The 19384-nt window shown below is 37.5% G+C and overlaps 1 protein-coding gene across 4 annotated transcripts in view; it reads left to right on the top strand.

Annotated features, from left to right (window-relative positions):
- Positions 1-19384, top strand: part of ULK4 (unc-51 like kinase 4) — a 603320-nt gene that overhangs the window by 117175 nt on the left and 466761 nt on the right. For all 4 annotated transcript variants that reach the window (XM_038570533.1, XM_038570534.1, XM_038570535.1 and 1 more), the window contains 2 exons: positions 712-819; positions 6959-7042. In XM_038570533.1, the coding sequence (XP_038426461.1) occupies positions 712-819; positions 6959-7042 (192 nt within the window). The remainder of the gene's footprint in view (positions 1-711; positions 820-6958; positions 7043-19384) is intronic.

Below are 19384 nucleotides of genomic sequence, written 5' to 3'. Positions count from 1 at the left end.
GTGCACTATTTTATATACATTTTTTTCCATCTCAGAATGGGGCCATTCTACATGTATCATTTTGAATCTACCTTATTCTACTTTATGGTCACACTGTGATTTGACTAATTTGTGTTCTGGTGTATGAATTCTGGCAATGAGCATATGTATGTGATTTTCTTAGCATGACTCCCATGAACTTAACTGGATCTGATAAAATATCCTGCTGAATTTCAAAGTGGATTATCTCAAAACTTTGGTATAACATTTCCTTCTCTCAGATTTTTAGAAGAATCATTTAAAAATTTCATGCAGTGTAAGAATTTTTCAAACTGGGGTGTGCTGGAGGATGGTAGGCTCTAGCCTAGTAAAATCTGTGCTCAGATCTTGGCTGTCCAAGTGAACTGGATAGAGACCTGCTGTTTGTCTTTCAGCCTCCCTTTCCTGTCTTTAGAGATGGAGCAATAGTTGCCTTGTAGGATCAGCAATACAGTGAGAGTGCTTGGTAACTGAAAAGTGCTATATGTATGTGCCTTCTTTTACTGAAAATATTTTTACCTTCATCTGGGATAGTTACTAATTTTTTTCAGGAATAAGTCTCATATTTTGAAAATAATTTGGACACTAGTTCTTAAAAATGGAGGGCAAATTTTGTAGAGTGTCAGGTCTTTTACATACAGGTTAAAGATCTGAGAAATACATGTGAACTAATACACCTTTTTTCCTTTTCAGGCAATTACTGTCTTAACTGAATTAATTAGGGAAAACTTCAGGAATAGCAAACTAAAACAGTGCCTCTTACCAACGCTTGGGGAGCTGATCTACCTTGTAGCCACCCAGGTGAGACCATCTGAGGAACTCTACTGCTGTTTGATGTGTTCTGACATATTCTGGCTGACAAGTGTTAATGTCCTATAAAAGTTGTTTTGACTTTGTCCCTTAGAGCATACCTAATGAACCTTGGGGAAATTTTACCTTTGAAAGAGAAAGGCTTTCAGTGTCTGTCTGTCTCCTTGTCTGCCATGGTCCCTCTCCCAGTGCATTCCACAAAGTATAGGAAATTCTCACACCATATTTTAAAACCAATCGACCAAATGTCCCTCAAACTACTTTTTTTTAGGTTGCTGCCATCTTTGACTCTTTGAAGATGAGGCCATTGGTTTTCTGAGTATAAAAGCTTCATTTCAGTTAAAAATACTGCTTTGTGCAAATAGAGCTCAACTTGTCCATGAGAGTTTGTGACTATAGAATTTAACTTATTTCTTAAGTTACAATATGAGGTGCTATCAAATTCAACAAAGAAAAATTAATGTTTCATTAGTGTTTTTATGAATGTTGATAATGATAAATTATAAGATATTTGATACTGAGGGTTTGTTTTTTTAAAAATTAATTTCAGAGGTAGAATTTAGTGACTCATCAATTGGATACAACAACCACTGCTCATGACTTCAAGTGCCCTCCTTATTGCCCAGCACCCAATTATCCTTTCCCTTCACTCACCTCCCCTCCAGCAACCCTCAGTTTGTTTCCTAGAGTTGAGCTTCTCTTATAGTTTCTCTCAATTTTCATCTTTTTTTTTCCTTTTCTTCTTCTATGTTCATGTGTTTTGTTTCTTAAATCCCACATATGAGTGAAATTATATGGTGTTTATCTTTCTGACTTATTTCACTTAGCATAATACCTTCTGGTTTCATCCATGTCATTGCAAATGGCAAGACTTCATTCTTTTTCATGGCTGAGTAATATTCCATTGTATATGTATACTACATCTTTTTTATCTATTCATCTGTCAATGGATACTTGGGTTCTTTCCATGTTTTGGCTCTTGTGTGCATTGCTGCTATAAACATTGGTAATACTGAGTTTTTTTTTTTTAATTTTTATTTATTTATGATAGTCACACAGAGAGAGAGAGAGAGAGAGAGAGAGAGAGAGAGAGAGGCAGAGACACAGGCAGAGGGAGAAGCAGGCTCCATGGACCCAGGAGCCTGACGTGGGATTCGATCCCGGGTCTCCAGGATTGTGCCCTGGGCCAAAGGCAGGCATTAAACTGCTGCACCACCCAGGGATCCCCGGTAATACTGAGTTTTAAGGAAGTACTGGTAAGTAGTAGTTGATCAGGAAGTTCTCTCACTACATTTGTGATGTTTTGGGTCCTAGATCTTGTTCAAATATTGTATAACCTGAGATTTTGCTCAAATGTTGTGTAATCTGAGTATCCTTAGTATCGAAGCTTAGCTGACTTCCTAGGCAATCATCATTTTAAGGCAATTATCATAATTATTATAAAACATCAGTATTTAAAATCATTTAGCTCCACAATTAATAATGGTAGCTGATACAGCAAACTGTCCTCTTTTTTTTCCCCCCATTATTGTCTTGGCTATTCTTGGCCCTTTGCATGTTGGAATCAGCTTGCCCAATTCCGCAAATCATTTAAAAAATTGCATTGATCTATGCAGATCAAATTGGGAGGTACTGTTACCTCGATAATTTTGAGTCTTCTGCATATTTGGAATTCTACTGAACAAAATAATTATTAGCATGTGCATGGAGGAAGAGCAAAGTGTCAATTAGGAAAGTATCAGTATATTGTTGGTGTTTTGTCCTCCAGTGCACAAAAATGGTATTTCTATATATTTCTATTTTAAGAAATACTTTCATTTGAGTTAGTTCATTCTGTTCATAAAACTTTTGTACATCTAGTTTTGTATGAATTTGTTCTTAGGTAGTTTTATATTTTGAAGAGACTACACATTCAGGAAGCTAGAAAACTAGGAAGTCAAGAAGGGTATATGGGGGACTGTGGCTTTCCTATTTTTGTTCCCTATGTGCCTTATTCCCTGGTAAATAATTGTTCTAATTGCATCCCTACATGTTTCTCCACACACTTGGTAATCTTTCCCTCCCGTCCCTCTTTCTGCTCCCAGGCAAACACTGATTCACTTTCTGTCATATGGATTAGTTTGCATTTTCTAAAATCTTATAAATGGAATCATACAGAATCCTATTTCTATTTGTTTTAAAAAGTAGATCTAGAGAATTGTTTTCTTTGGTATGTGCTTTAATTGATATAAACTAAGGCTACTTTAATAAAGGGATGATTTGTGGCATTTGACTACAACTTAGGATAGCAAACTAGAAAAGGAAGTTATATCCCTGGATCCAAAAAATCAATAACTTTTCATAAGATGAGGGCTTTTGTGGAATTGTCCCTTTGGATATATGTGAACCTTAAGATCTCAGATCAGTGCTGACCTGAAGGGATAATATATACTATGTATAATACAGAGACCTAAGCCCTGTCCTATTGGTTCTCTTTGTGCAAATAGTGCAAAGCCCTGTCCTATTGGTTCTCTTTGTGCAAATAGTGCAAAGGTGACAAGTTTGAGGATGGAAGACCAGAGTAGATTCTACAGAGGACATTAGGAGGCAACATACTACAGTTTATGTATTTCTTTTTTTTTTTAATCGAGGATACCTCCTACCTTGAGCCCAGTTATTTCTATTCTGCTTTTTTTTTTTTTTTTTTTGTCTAGCTGTTAATGATCTTTCACCTGGACTGTTGTGATGGTCTCCTTGCTTTATTCTTGTGTCCATTACAGAGAGTACAGTGTCCTTCATCAGAGCCCTCCATTGCTTCTTGTCTTGCTTTGGTCACAGCCAAATCCCATCACTTGCATCGTTGGCCTTGTGGGCTGTTGTCCCAGTGCCTACGTGACCTCAGGTCTCACTGCTGTTCTGCCTTCTGCCTCTTCGCACCACACTGACATTCCTCCTCCCTCTCATACTGCACAGTGCAGTATGAGAGGGAGCCACCCTGTCTGTGGCCTTCCTCTAGCTCCTTCCTCTGCTCTGGCTTTCTTTATAGCAGTCCTCACCATCTGGACTGACTTGTCTTGTTTGCTGCTGCTCCTCCTCCTCCTCCTCCTCTACCTACTTCTCTTTCTCCCTTCCCTTCCACTCCTCTTCCTCTTGTTTCTCCACTAAGCATGATTCAAGCAGAATATTTGTCTTACTCAAGGCTCTGTGGCCATTGTTTAGAAGAATTCCTGGTACTTCGCAGGTGCTTTTATAATGTGTTACCCAGCACTAAGACCAGGGGGATGAGACGGAAGTGAGCAAGGGGGCGGGGCTCAATCCCAGGACCCCAAGATCATGACCCCAGGAAAGACTCCTTGACTGAGTCAGTCAGATGTCTTTGTCTTGATGCTGTGAGAAAGGGGAAGTCACAACGGCTCTCAAGAAGGGTAATGATGAATGGATAAAGAAGATATGGTTTATGTATACAATGGAATATTACTCAGCCATTAGAAACGGCAAATACCCACCTTTTGCTTCAACGTGGATGGAACTGGAGGGTATTATGCTGAGTGAAATAAGTCAATTGAAGAAGGACAAACATTATATGGTCTCATTCATTTGGGGAATATAAAAAATAGTGAAAGGAAATAAAGGAGAAAGGAGAAAAAATAAGTGGGAAATATCAGAAAGGGAGACAGAGCATGAAAGACTCCTAACTCTGGGAAAAGAACTAGGGGTGGTGGAAGGGGAGTGGAGGGGGGTGACTGGGTAGCGGGCACTGAGGTGGGCACTTGACGGGATGAGCACTGGATGTTACTCTTTTTTTTTTTTTTTGGGTGTTATTCTGTACGTTGACAAATTGAATATCAATAAAAAATAAATTTATTAAAAGAGAAAAAAAGGGTAATGATGTCATCTGGTTTAAATGCCAAAAAAGATGACTCTGGTTTAAAGGTGGCAAATACACTGGAGAATGATAAGAAAAGATTCTGAACCTGAATGGGAGTAAGCAAAGTAGGAGCAAAGTTAGGAGTGAGAAGAGGGTGTTTCAGGGAAGAGAAAGCAAGAGGCCGAATATATTTTATGGTCCCTGAAAGAGTATGGAAATGAGCCTGCTGGGTTGAGTGACATGGAAGTCACTGGAAACTCAACAAGAGCTCTTTTTTCTTTTTCTTTCTTTTTTTTTTTTTAAAGACTTTAATTATTTTTTCATGAGAGACACACACAGAAAGGCAGAGACATGTAGGACTTGATCCCAGAACCCTGGGATCATGACCTAAGTCAAAGGCAGATGCTCAACCACTAAGCCACCCAGGCATCTCAACAAGAGTTCTTTTATGTACTTATTTACTTAACTTTGAATTGAGTCAGAAGGCATGCTGGACTGTGCTGAGGGTTTAGCAGGAGATGAGGAAGCTGGGAGAGGTGACACGAAGCCAGAATGTTGGTGTAAAATTGTGGAGGCTGTAAGGCCCCTGTTTGGAAGATGGGGATAGTTAGCCTATTCTAATGGAAATGAAAGGGCCCAGTGGGCTTTGAATACGTAGGGGTGGTACAGAATAGTCCCTAACCTAATGACCCTGAAGGATGCAGGTTGGGAATGGGATCCTGAGCCCACATAGAAGGGGTGGAGGAGCCTCTCTGGTTATAACCACTGAGGGTAATCAGCAGATGGGTTCAGGTGTAGGAATGCTGGGAGCTCCGTTCTTAGGACTTCCATGATCTCAGAGGAGGAGGAAGGTAGGTTCAGTGCTGAGAGGATTATAGGTGCGAAGTTGTCCTTTCGAACAGGGAATTGGTCATAGAGGAATGGGAGGCTGCAGAGTGGTATTGAGGGTCCCTGGACTTGGTGATCCTGAGTCATTCATGGTCTCTCTGTGAGCCCAGCTGCCTGAGCACATGCCTAGAGAAAACAAGCCACTGGCGCCCCCCAGGGTTGGTTTACTCCGAGAATGGAAAAGGGCATGTCAGAGAGGAAAGTGTTCAGGCTTTTGGCTGGAGTGACTAAATAATAGACTCTAGGGAGTCTTAAGTGGCTGGAGGGGGAGGGTAGGTGATAAATTACAGAAAGAATGTGATAGAAGTTTTGAATAAGTGAGCTGGGAGGGAGGTAAATTGTGCTTGGAAATTGAATGCTGAATTAGTGATTTTTAAGCTGGAGCAGCAGTTTGGGATAATTTCTAGACTATTACTGTGTGGATTTTTAAAAAGATTTTATTAGCAAGCGAATGAGTGGGGGAGGGGCAGAGGGAGAGGGAAGAGGTTGATTCCCCACCGAGCAGGGAGCCTGACCTGGGGCTCCATCCCAGCGCCCGGAGATTGTGACCTAAGCTGAAGGCAGATGCTTGGCCAACTGATCCACTCAGGGGCCCTGACTGTGTGTAGAATTCTGTGATTAATCAAGGACATGGTTTTAATGGGCCATAATTCTCATCATAGGTGGAAAAAAACATTTGGATCAGTTAAGGTACCAGTTCTAAAATTTAGACAGTCTTAAATATTTCTTTAACAATGGCCAAAACCTAATTTCTTTTGCTGTAAAGAGATTAATTTTTCTCACCTTTCTGTGTGGTACCTGATTTATATTTTGATTTTATTTGATACATTGCAGGAGGGTTTTAGTGGTTATTACTGTAATTTGGTTCTTCTGTGAGAGAATCATTGCCAATATCATTAAAATCAGTGTACCTGCTAATTACATTTGCTTATTTTTATTTAGCATTTTGTCCTACTAGGTAATATGCTCTCTTTCACTTGTACTTATGGGTTATCCTGAGATATTCCCCAGAGCTGTGTATTCTGTGCTTTCAAATCATTTCAGATAATGTACTACCTTTTAGGTAGGAATATCTGTATTATCATCTAAAATTATCAATAGAGTAGTTTCTCTACCAACTGGATCATATTGTCAGTTTTCACTTCTTTTTGTCTGGCTTTTGATGAGGGGGTCTCATGAACATCATAGAATATGATGAGAAAGAGGAGAAATACTTTGTATGTACAATGTAGTAAAAAGACCCCTAACTGGGTCAGAATTGTCAGGTAGTAATACTTTAAATAGAATATTTAGAAGTTTTAGGTAGTTTGTGTATTTGAAACTGTCTTTTTCTTGAACGGGTTAATAATATCTTGTGCTATTAGCTTCACTGCTTTCTCTTCCACTTCGTTTTAGGAAGAAAAAAAAAAGAACCCTAGAGAATGCTGGGCTGTTCCCTTGGCTGCGTACACAGTGCTAATGAGGTGCCTTCGGGAAGGGGTAAGGCTCCTTTGTTGTCCTCTGTAGACACCCTCAATTGTAATAACCCTTCAGGCACTGTGTGCGGTTTGTAGCCTGCAGCAGTGCAGGAGCTTGTCAACCAAGTATTGCTCCTGAATTTAAATAATCCCGACAAGCCACCATGAGCAAGTGACCTACAATGGAGCAAGTGTAAAAATGAAGTAGCTTTCTCCTTCACTTTTTAAATGTCTTGCCTTTTAAAAGATGATAGCAAACACAAACATAAGTAGCTTTTTAATAGCATATTCTTCATCCTCCCCTGTTTCTAAACTTACTGATATACCAGCTTAGTGAGCAAGGTGTGTGCAGAGGATTTTCTGTGAGCCTCAAAGCCCCATGATTATCTTGTCAGGTTGCCATTTTGTGGTTCAGAAACAGGAAGCTTCCACTAGTATCCATTCATTTTAATATTAAATGGTATTTATTATGTGACTACCCCCCCCCCCCCCCCCCCCCCGGTTTATTCACAGTCTTTCTCATGCTGAAAACCAGCCAGCTGGCTAACTAACCAACTGGTGTAAGTAGCTCCTGTGTGTTACTATGTAAAGGATGTAGTAGCTGACCTAAAAGGTTTGCAATTTCTGTTTGCTTTAAACCATTTGACATTGTTTCACCCAAGGCAAAGCCATAGGCAAAAGACATTCCTTAAGGAATGAAAAAATATGTCACAATAAACATCTTCCTTTTGAGTTCATTACTTGCTGCGTGGTATGGAAATGGAATGATGTTCCAGGTATAAAAGAGCTCTGCAAGGGTTTCCCCCTAGTGATCCAGAAATGAAGTTTGAACACTTCCTAGCCTGTAGGGTTGAATGCGTTGTCAGCTGTTATTATGGGCTATGAATAAAGCTGGTAAATTGTACTTTACCAATAATCCAAGAATTAAGGCCTGTTTATCTGTAGTCAAAAGACATGTTTCAGTTTATCATTCAAGGCCTCAAGCCAGGCACACTTGGGGGCACAGAGATGAAGAAGGTGACTATTCATATATACATACATCTCACCTATTGTAGGAGATAAGATAAAGATACAAAGTGGAAGATGTCAAGCATTTAAGTGTGAAAGAACAAAATACAGGAGCTCAAGGGAGAAAAGAGTCTTCTAGAAACTTTCTCAACAGTGTAAAGAAATTTTAAAAACTTTGTACTTTAATTTTTAGAAGTTAGCTTAATGTGTAATAAAAGATGATTGATTCTAGACCATCGGTTGTATCCTTGATTGAATATCTTCTTCCTGTCCCCTCCTGTGTTTATCATTGTACATGTAATAGGAAGAAGAATGTCTTTTATCCATGTATATTGTTTGTTTTTTTCCATGTATATTATTATTTTTTAAAGATTTAAAAAATTTATTTATTCATGAGAGACACAGAGAGAGAAGCAGACCCCATGCAGGAAGCCTGATGTGGGAGTCGATCCCAGGACTCCAGGATCATGACCTGAGCCAAAGGCAGATGCTTAACTGCTGAGCCGCCCAGGTGTCCCATGTATATTGTTATTAAATAATTATTTTTAATAATTCTATTTTGTATTTTAGTAGCATGTGTACCTTTTATTGCCTTTGTATGTATGACAGGTCTTGTGTATTTTTCATAAAGAGGGAGGGAAGTCCAGGACTCTCTAATTTATGAAAATTTTGTTGTATATCTGAAAGGCAGTTAAGTATGTGCTTGGACAGCACAAACAGGTGTCCCTCACTTCTTAAAAGTTCACGTTACATCACTTGACTTTTACAAAAGACCCATAGTACTTCCTTTCTCTAATTGAAAGAAATGGGAAGAGTATCTCTGCTTCTACAAAAAAGGGCAAAAAGCAAAAATAGCATTCAGGGTTTGTTTTGCAGTGAGTTGTTACCCAGGCAAGCCTCCCCCTGCCCCTACCAAGGTCCTTCCTTCCCCTGGAACTACTATACTTAGCATCTTAACATCAAGTCACCATGGGTTTCAGTCATATCTTTGAGTGACTGTGCTTTGTCATGATATATTTTCTACATCTGTTAACAAGATGTGTGCTAAGTATCAGAGAAGCTGGAGAGGTTATTTTTGGAGTCTAGGAATGCTCAAAATCTTGACTGTTTAACTTAATGGTAATTGCTCTTTGCTTTACCCGGTTGGGGCTTAGGAAAGGTTTCACAGGAACACGTTACTTTTGGATAGTGGGGGAAACCTGAACTCTAACATTGTTTCTGTAGGACAGATAAATTAGGGGTGATTATATTCCCCCTAAAAAAGGGTTTCTGTCTTTACAAAAATAACTCAGTTGTAGCAGTTCTTTAACATATATGTCTAATGTATTTAGGACATAGTTGAAAGTAAATGATTTTTAAGCCTCTTCAAAAATTAAAAATTTTTTTCCAGGTAGGAAAACTTTTCCCAGCACCTACTGGTATTTCTGAATGTAGGTTCTTTTTTTCGTGAAATTTATGTGTATGCTTATATGTATGGTTAAAAGCACACACTTTGATATACCCACTTTCTTGAAAATAAAAAATAAAAAAGGGGCTGGGGTCTTTGTCTCTCTTGGATTGTAGCTTGCTCTTTCAAGGAGTACCACTATTCTGACTTCATAATAAACATTCCCAAGTTTTTCTTTATTGTGTTTCCATCTTTGTATTTCTAGATATTTCTTCCCTTCCTTCCCCGTTTCCTTTTTGAGAGGACGGGGCAGAGGGAGATGGAGAGAGAGAATCCTAAGCAGGCTCCATGCCCAGCCCAACGTGGAGGTCGACCCAAGATTGTGATCTAAGCTGAAATCAAGAGTTGGATTCTTAACCAACTGAGCTACCCAGGTGCCCCTGTATTGCAAGATATTTCATTGACTGGTTCTTAAGGCTAAACTTCATATAAATAAATGGCACCAAATCCTGTGGAGACTTAATTCTTCTGCTCCAAAGTTAAATTGAAATTGATACATGCTCATTGTGAAAACAGTCATTCATTTATGCTACTGTGTAGTATGTTGTTTCAATATGTGTCAGTACACACAGATACATGTGTATATCAGTACACTCCCAGGAGTAGGGTATGGGAGTACCCCTTAACCTACATCTTGAACATTTAATATGGTCAGACTTTAAATTTTTGTCAATTTCATGGACATTAATTATTTTCTCAATAATGTTAATATTCATTTTTGTTATTACTAATAGGATCACCATCCTTTTCTATTTATCTTTTTTTTTTTTGGTCTTTGTTTCCCATTGCTTTATAGGAATTTGGTACACTGCCTCCCTTATTGTTATAAAATATTTGAAATATTAGAAAAGGAAAGAAAACTATAATGATGACCTTTATTTCCATCAGTTTCAGTAGTTTTTAACATTTTTTTCTCCTTGGTTGTAATATGGCTGTATATATTCATGTTACATACATTTATTATTTACTTATTCCTCTATTTTCTGAACTGTTTGAACAAATTGCAGAGGTCATGGCAGTCCATGCACTGGAATTTTTATGTATCTGGATATTAATCTTCTGTTGTTTATATGTGTTACAGATATTTTGTGATTTGTGGTTGGGCTTTTCATTTTCTTAAAATATATTCTTAAAAAATATATGGGTAATAAGTTCTCCCAGCATTATTTATTTTTTAAGATTTTATTTATTCATGAGAGACTGAGAGAGAGAGAGGCAGAGACATAGGCAGAGGGAGAAGCAGGCTCTCTGTGAGGAGCCTGATGTGGGACTCGATCCCAGGACCTGGGATCACACCCTGAGCCGAAGGCAGACTCTCAACCCCTGAGCCACCAAGGGGCACCAATGCCCCTCTCCCAGCATTATTTAATGAGAAGGGTACCCTCTCCCCACTGCTCTGCAGTGTCCCCTGTCACATCAGTGTCTTTTGGACTCTGTTTGATTCTGTTGGTGTATTATCTGTCTGTGCCATACTATCCAAATTAATACTTTATATTATTTAATGATTTTTTAAGTACATGGGGAGTTTTCCCTTACTAACCTCTTTTTCAAGAGTTTCTTATATATCTTTGTTCCTTTTACTTGTGTATTTTACATTCACCTCTTCAGGTTCACCTATTTGGGTGTTAAGAATACATCTGTAAATAAATTTGAAGAGAATTAGTTCATAGTAATAGAAAATGGAAGGCCTACTCAATGAGAAGACTAATAGAATGACACATTTAATTAAAAAAACTGAATTAAAGTAACAGGTTCTTTTGAATTCTTGGTGACATTCAGCTAATGTATTTATTAAGTTAACTCTTTCAGCTGTAGGTCTCATTCTTTATGAGACATTTATGAAACATATATTATGTACTAGCTGGATACAGGAAAGGTAAAGATGAATTAAGATACTGCCTTCAGTTTTTAGGAGAGATTTTTTTTTTTTAATCCTTTGTTCTTTGAACCAGACTTTTATTGTTGTTTTTGTAACTTCATTTGCTTTGGTTTCATTGTGTAGTCATTAAGACATTTCAGGCTATTAATTTTTCTCTCCCTCTAATGTTAGCTGTATCTCATTAGTTTTGACATGTAGCGTTTCATTGTTGCTATTTCATTGATAATCCCTAGTTCTCGTTTTAAATTTGTCCTGGATCCAGGGTTATGAGATGGTTAAAACTTTTTCAGGTGGGTGGGATTTAATTGCCCTTTTTTCTTTGTTAAAATAACGAAGTTGCATTACCTTATCGTCAAGAATTCGGTTTGTCCTATTTCTCTTTGGATGTTAAAAAAAAAAAAATTTTTTTTTTTTTTTTTTTGTAAAATACATGTAACATAAAACTTAACCACTTTAACCACTAAGTATATAGTTCTGTGGTATTGAGTATATTCACATTGCTGTGCTATTTCTGTTGTTTTAAATATAGTGAGATGTTGTTTTGCTTTGCCTACTGAATTTTTTTTTCCCCTGCATCAAAACTTAGTAATGTGTCTTGTTGATTTATGGGCCTGGTAAAAACCGGTTTTTACCTCTTTTCTTTCTTTCTCTTAATTTCTGCATTGGGAAGAAAGCAGTACAGATTTTACTTCATTTTAATTTGATATGTAGACTTCTTAGAAGCCAACTTTAGTTTTAAATTATAAACTCTTTTGTTCATTATGTGTAGAAAATTGGCTTTGCCATGAGATACTTATGTTATAAAAATAAAATATTTTCTAGTCAAATATATTGAGACACTGGATTAAACAAGGTTGAACAGGTGTTTATGTGTGTGTGTGTGTGTGTGTGTGCGCGCGCTTTTCAGAGCTTGTAACTGTGACTCTACTTGGGGGTGGGGCAGATTGTGTATGCAACATTTTCAAAGTAATTTGCCCACATACCAACCTTATCTTATGCCATGTTGTGGGATGCACTTTGGGAGAAGTTACGGACTTACATGGAGATTGTCAGGAGTTCAAGATAGCTTTTAGTAGGTTTTCTTTTTTTAAAGTTACATAAGGTATGATGACAATGTTTTCTGAACAGTCAGCCTATTTTCTGAACACAGTTTCTGTAACTTTAACAATGTTGATAGAGATGCAAATCAGAGGTTTTTGTCCTTGTTACAGATATCAAAGCTTAGGTGGAGAGAGGGCAAGTATTTAGAGAGTAGGAGACATATGGTGGATCCCCCAAACAGTAGGAAGATCTGGTGTGACTGTTGAAAATGGAGTGTGATAGTATGGAAGAAGAGGTATTTAAGGGGATACTGACATCTGTCAGAATTGGGGCTGGCTTTTCAGAGGCCTTGAACTGGGACCAGAGGATGTGAATTTCAATCCAAATGTGTTATTCTTTCGTGGTTTGGTGTTGGCTAAGGTCTGGGCATCCCCACCTGGTGATATTTCTTATATAGGCGGGTAGTTGTTCTTGATGGTCTTCCATGAGCTTCTCAATTGGGCTCCTCTGAGTCTTTATTAGAAAGAGTGCAGAGAGAGAGCACAAGTGAGGGGAGGGTCAGAGGAAGAGGGAGAAGAAGCCAGGCATCCCCCAAATGGTCTAGTTTCATTCTTCTGCATGTTGGCTGTCCTATTATATTATTTCTAAATAATAGCTTATTCAGTAATTTTGAAGTAACAAAATTAGTTTAAGAAGAAATTTCTTTTTCTTTTTTTTTTCTTTTAAAGATTTTACTTATTTATTTGACAAAGCACAAGCAGAGGGAGTGGCAGGCAGAGGGAGGGGGAGAAGCAGGCTCCCCACTGAGCAAGGAGCCCGATGTGGGGCTCGATCTCCGGACCTTGGGATCATGACTTGATTTGAAGGCAGATGCTTAACCAACTGAGCCACCTAGGTGCCCCTAGGAGAAAATTACATTTTCTTTTTTTTTTTAATTAGAGCGCGCTCTCTCTTTTTTAAACAAAGAAAACTAGTAGTAAAATTGTTTATGTGTTTAATTAGAAAAGACTGGGATTGAATTAGAAGTACTAGAGATGTTAGCCATATATATTATCTTTGAAATCTTTCAGACAATAGGGTACCTAAAACAAGGAGAAAAAGGAGTTAAAATTCTTGGCTTTTGATAAAAAAATTTAAAATGTACGGTTATATTTTCTGATTTTGTAATTTTAACAGTTTAATTTTAATCTCCTTATTAAGAAATGTGTGTGCTTCAACGTCAGGTTCTTTCTGGGTACTCACTACTAATAGAGGACCAGGTTGGAGGTGGGGACATGGAAGGCCATGTCCGTGAGCTTCTCATTTAGCTCAAGGATGACCTTGCCTATAGCTATTTCAGTGCCAGTAGAAGCAGGAATGATGCTCTGGGCAGCCCCTTGGCCATCATGCCACAGCTTCCCAAGGTCTTCTGGGTAGTAGTGATGGCATGGAGTCATGAATCTCTCCATGATGTCAAAGTTGTCATGGATGACATTGGCTAGAGGGGCTAAGCATTTGGTGGTGCAGGAAGCATTGCTGGCAATCTTCAGGGAATTGCCATACTTCTCATGGTTCATGCCCATCACAAGCTTGGGGGCATCAGTAGAAGGGGGAGGGATGATGACCCTTTTGGCACCACCTTTCAAGTGAGCCTCAGCCTTCTCCGTGATGGTGAAGACTCCTGTGGACTCCACAACATAACCAGCACCAGCATCACTCCATTTGATATTGGCTGGGTCTTCCTCCTAGAAGATGGAGATGGGCTTTCCATTGACGATAAGTTTCCTGTTTCAGCCTTGACTATCCCATTGAATTTGCTGTGGGTGGAATTTTACTGGAACATGTAGACCATGTAGTTGAGGTCAATGGGAGGGTTCACTAATTGGAACAATATCTGTTTTGCCAGTTAAAAGCAGCCCTGGTGACCAGGCATCCAATACTGCCAAATCCATTTACTCTGGCCTTCACCAGAAGGTGAAGTGTCTTGGGAGTGTGGCTAGCACTGTACCAGAAGATGTGACCATCTGTCCAACAGGGAGGAGTAGAGAGCCACTCTCTATAATGTTTTGAATGCTATTCAGTAAGATGCAAAAGGGCATAGTAAGTAAGGATGGAGTTACCTAATATGTCTTAAAGTGAACCTTTGAGAATGGCATGAGGAAGTGATCCTGAGTTAGTATCAAGTGGGACAGACGGCTTTCAGAGATGTGGTGTAGGATAAGAAGCACAAAGCATGGCATTTTCCATGCAAGGGTGAAGTTGCATCTCCTCTCCTCCTGTGGCAGGTAACTTCACAGGGGAGGCTTCAGAGTTTGGCTTTGCTGAATTCAGTATGGAAGAACTGGTGAAATACCATTTATAATACCTTTCAAGGATTTATGTTGGTTTGATTTCTGTGCAAATATTCATATTTGACTTATTTTTATCCCATTACATGTTTTGTACTTTTAAATCCTATAGCTCTTCTGTATCTTACTCGTTTAATGCCTGTGCTTATAGTTTTTCTATTTATCTTTTTTTTTTTCTTAGCTTATGGTATTATGCTTAGAGGAAATGGTGTATGATTTCAGTTCTTTAGAATTTGTGAGACTTTTTTCATGACTCAATATTTGTATACCCAGGGGAAAAAAAAAAAGGCAAACTCTACCATTGTTGGAATAATGTGTTTTTTCCTTTACATTGGGTCAAGCTTGTTAATCTGATAGATAGGGATATAAATCTTCTATATCTATACTGATTGCTTTTTGTCTGTTTATTTTATCAGCTACTGAGATAGATGTTTGAAATGCTTGCTTTCTTTGATATGATTGCAATTTTATATTTTGCTTTTATGTATTTTGAATGTTAGTTATTAGATATATAAAAAAATTAGATCGTATTTTCCTTGCTTATTGAAATTTTGATCATTATGTTGTTACTTTAAAAATTTACCAGTAGGTGCCTGGCTGATTCAGTTGGTAGAGCACATGACTCTTGATCTTGGGGTAGTGAGTTTGAGTCCCATGTGGGGTGTAGAGATTAAATAAATAAAACTTAAAAATCACCAGTAATGCCTTTTTTTTTTTTTTCAAAGCCTATTCTGTCTTATAATTTAGTTATACCATCCTTTGTTGGGCTAGATATGACTGGTGTATCTTTTTCCATTCTGTTATTTTTAGCTTTTCTAGGTAAATAACTTTATTTAAAAATTTTTTTTAAACGATTTTATGTATTTGAGAGAGAGACACACACAGAGACAGAGCACAGCTGGGACAGCAGCAGGGGCAGCGGCAGCAGAGGGAGAGGGAAAAGCAGCCTCCTTGCTGAGCAGGGAGCCCAGTGTGGGGCTCAGTCCCAGGACCCTGGTTCATGACCAGAGCCAAAGGCAGATGCTTTTTTTTTTTTTTTTTCTCCAAAGGCAGATGCTTAAATGAATGAGCCACTCAGGCACCCCAAATAACTTTATTTTTGATGTTTCTCTTAATATTGTATTAAAAAATTCTGCTTTACAGTTTTTCTGTAGTATTTAGCCCATTTATGTTTTTTGTAGTTGGTGTAGCTGTATTCATAGCTGCTATCTTATTTTGTGCTTTTGTTCTTTGTTTTTTTTTTTTTTTCTTCATGTCTTTCTGGTTTGATTGCTTTATGAAATAATTCCTTTTAATCTTTTGGTGGTTATTCTGTTGCTGCTCTTATTGTTGAAATCTATTTTTTCCATGAATACAGTTGTAGGTTGAAAGTATTTTTAATAATTAAAGATAGCGTTTTAGTGTCTTCTGATTGCACTTGTGCTGTTAAGAAATTAGCTTGTTAGAACAACTGTGGCTCTTCTGAAGGAGATACTCTGTAAATCAAGTGAGGGACTACTTATACCTTTTGCTTCCCCTCCTGTAATCTCCTCTTCCTAACACACACCTTCATCTCCCAACTCAGATCAATGAGGAGTCAGGGAGATGGGAGAATTACTTTTTGTTCATCTCTATTATACTTGGTTGTAGGCACCGGAAGCTCTGGCTTTAATTGGAGCTGGGTCTTCATCTAACTTCCAATATGTGTGGGCTCTCATCTTCCCTCACATTCCTTTTGTTCATTTTGTTGGACAAATGCTCTCAGGGTGAACATCAGCTTAAGAGCTCTGGGTACCTCTGAGGATTCTTGCCTGACAGTCACTGGCCTAAGAATTTGGTGCTAGTTCATTGATACTTTTAAGGTTTGTTTATTTTCTTATTTTGTATCTAGCATTTTTAGTTGCTTTTAGAGGGAGAGAGTTGTCTAGATATCTAGCCTACTATATTTAAAGAAAGAGAAATCCATTTTCTTGGTTGAATGAGTTACTGAAACAGTAAACCAGACAAACTCCAGGTACCTTGAGATCTTTAGAAGAAAGATTATAGTTTTACTAAATCAACACATGTGAAAATAATGTCAATATTTTAGATGTTAATTTTGGTACTTTTCTTTTTGAAAAGTTGGCACATAGGCTAACATTGGCAGCAAAACTTTTTTGTTAAATCTATCCATAACACATTAGAATTACTTAACACTGTTAAAAAAAATCGTATAACTCTTCATTGATAGCCTAATCATCATAGGCTTATTTTCACAGGATAATTTACTAATCATCATAGCTTTTATCCTCATAATATGATGAAATAGGTCTTTGATTTAAGTGACAGTATTAGTTCAGTCCAGTTATCCCTTCCAAAGAGTTAATTAAGTGGAAAATAGCACCAATCTTATTGCTTGTATCGTGTCCCACAGGGGATTTCAGAGGGACTAGGATAGCTCATTTCAGGTAGTAGCAAGTTGAATTGGCCTGACAGCCTCACTGAGTTTATAGAGCACGGGGATGACACATGGCTCCCTTCCAACCTGTGTGCTAAAGTAGTCGTGGTTTTCCAGTACTGGGAATGAGTTCTCTAGGAATTGACAGACAGTTGTGATGTAAAGCATATGTTAAGGTATTTGAAAAGGTCCTTCCCCCTCTCAAATTGCACTCCCCCCTGCCCTATATGCAGGCCAAAGGTTCAGAACCTAATGAGAAGACACAGAACAAGGCATATGGGACAAAAATGTCATATGTGTATGTACTGAGAGCTAGGGAGGATGGAGGGCATAGCTTAATATTTGTGGGCAAGTAGACTTCCTTATTTTGCACTCCCACATTAATGAATCTTTGTACCACCCAGGTATGACTGTGCTCTCAAGTGGAGTACCCATCTAGGTAAGACTTAAGATGGGGAAATATGGTTGGTTGTGCCTGGGCTCAAAGAGAAAGGGGCAGGAGGTGAGCTGAGCAGTTAGGCATGCTCAGTTTATTCTTTTCAAATTTGCCAACTAGATGGAGCATTTTATTTTCTCTTGGGTAGAATGGATAAAGGAACAGAGAGAGGATGAAAAGATTATATTAATCTTGCCACATAGTAGGAAACATCAGGAATGGGGAGGAAGCATTGAAGAAGTTCAGGTATCTTTAAAACTGTTTTTTTCTAGCAGCCTTACAATTCATACTTTATGATATTAATAATAGGAAGAAAAGCTAACATAAAAAATTTACTACTTAAAAATACTACTTTTTATGACCTAGGTTAAGTGTCCACGTATGTTATTTAATTTCCAAACTGCCTTGTGTTTTATTGTTTTTATAGGTGATAAAACTGAAGCACGGAGGTGAAAAATGCCAAGGATATATAGCTAGTAGAATGTAAAACAATGGCTTGAACCTAGGTCTAACTCAGCTTCTTATTTTTTTTACATTTTCATGAAAAATACATAACTTTTTGATTGAAAAAGTAATGTGTATTTTAACAATGCAAATAATGTAAAAATGTCTGAAGTAGAATTAGTGGACCTCACTCCTCATAACTCAACACCTACTATACTGACTATTAACAAGTGTTGTATCTTTATGACCTTCCTTTACTTATATATTTATATTTCTATATTTTCTTGTTAAACAGACATGGGATATATTCACATAATTTTTAATGTAGTTTTCAATATTTCAACTGACATATAACTTATATAAACTGCTCAGGTATTTAGTGTGTATGTATTTCAAATATTTTTTCCCAATGTAGACACTATGAGGCATAATTGTGTCATTATGAGCAGAAATTTACAATTTTTATGGGGGTTACTTTACCAATTTTTTCCTTTATGCTTAGTGCTCTTTTTCCTAAGAAAGCTTTGCCTACCTCAAAATAGCCAAGATGTTCTTTATGATCTTGTCTAGAAGCTTTTTTATTTTAGCTTTTGCGTTTAAGTCTGTGACTCATCTCAAATTAATTTGTGAATATGGAGTTTCCTGGGCTGTTTTAGGATTCAGAATATAGTCTAACATAGTAATGGTTTGTGTGATCTTGAAAAAGACATTTATTTTGCTTTTGTTGACAAGAATGTTCTATCAGTATCAAAGTTGGTTGATGGTTTTACCTTTTCTTATATTCTTACTAACTTTCTGGCTACTTGTCCTGTCACTTCCTGAGAAAAAATATTGAATTTCCTAGCTAAAATTGTGAATTTGTCTGTTTATTCTCTCAGTTTTATTAATTTTTGCTTTAGATATTTTGAAGTTCTGTTGTTAAGAGGCATAAATAGGATTGTTATATCTTCTGTTTGAATGACTGTGAAGTGACCTTTACCTTTGGAGATACTTTTTGCTCTGGAATCTACTTTCCTGAAGACATATAGCCACTCTGGCTTTCTTTTGATTACATTAGTGTGATACATATTTTCCATTCTTTTAACCTGTGAATTTATTTATACAGGGATTTCCTGTAGATAGTCTGTATGCGAGTCCTGTTTTCTAAAAATCTGAGAATCTCTACCTTTTCATTAGTATGTTTAGGCTTTTATATTTAGTGTGATTGTTGAATAGGTTTAAACTACCATCTTGCAATTTGTGTTCACCCATTGCTTTGTTTCCTTTTTCTTTTTTTCAAATTAATTGACTTTTAAATGATTCCATTGTATATCTTTTATTGAGTTATTATGCTTTTTTTTTTTTTTTTTTTTTTTTACAATATATA

Source organism: Canis lupus, chromosome 23 (genome assembly GCF_011100685.1).
Source record: "Canis lupus familiaris isolate Mischka breed German Shepherd chromosome 23, alternate assembly UU_Cfam_GSD_1.0, whole genome shotgun sequence".
NCBI lineage: Eukaryota > Metazoa > Chordata > Mammalia > Carnivora > Canidae > Canis > Canis lupus.
The sequence above is the reverse complement of the archived record's forward strand: the minus strand, read 5'-3'. Positions and strand labels throughout refer to the sequence as shown.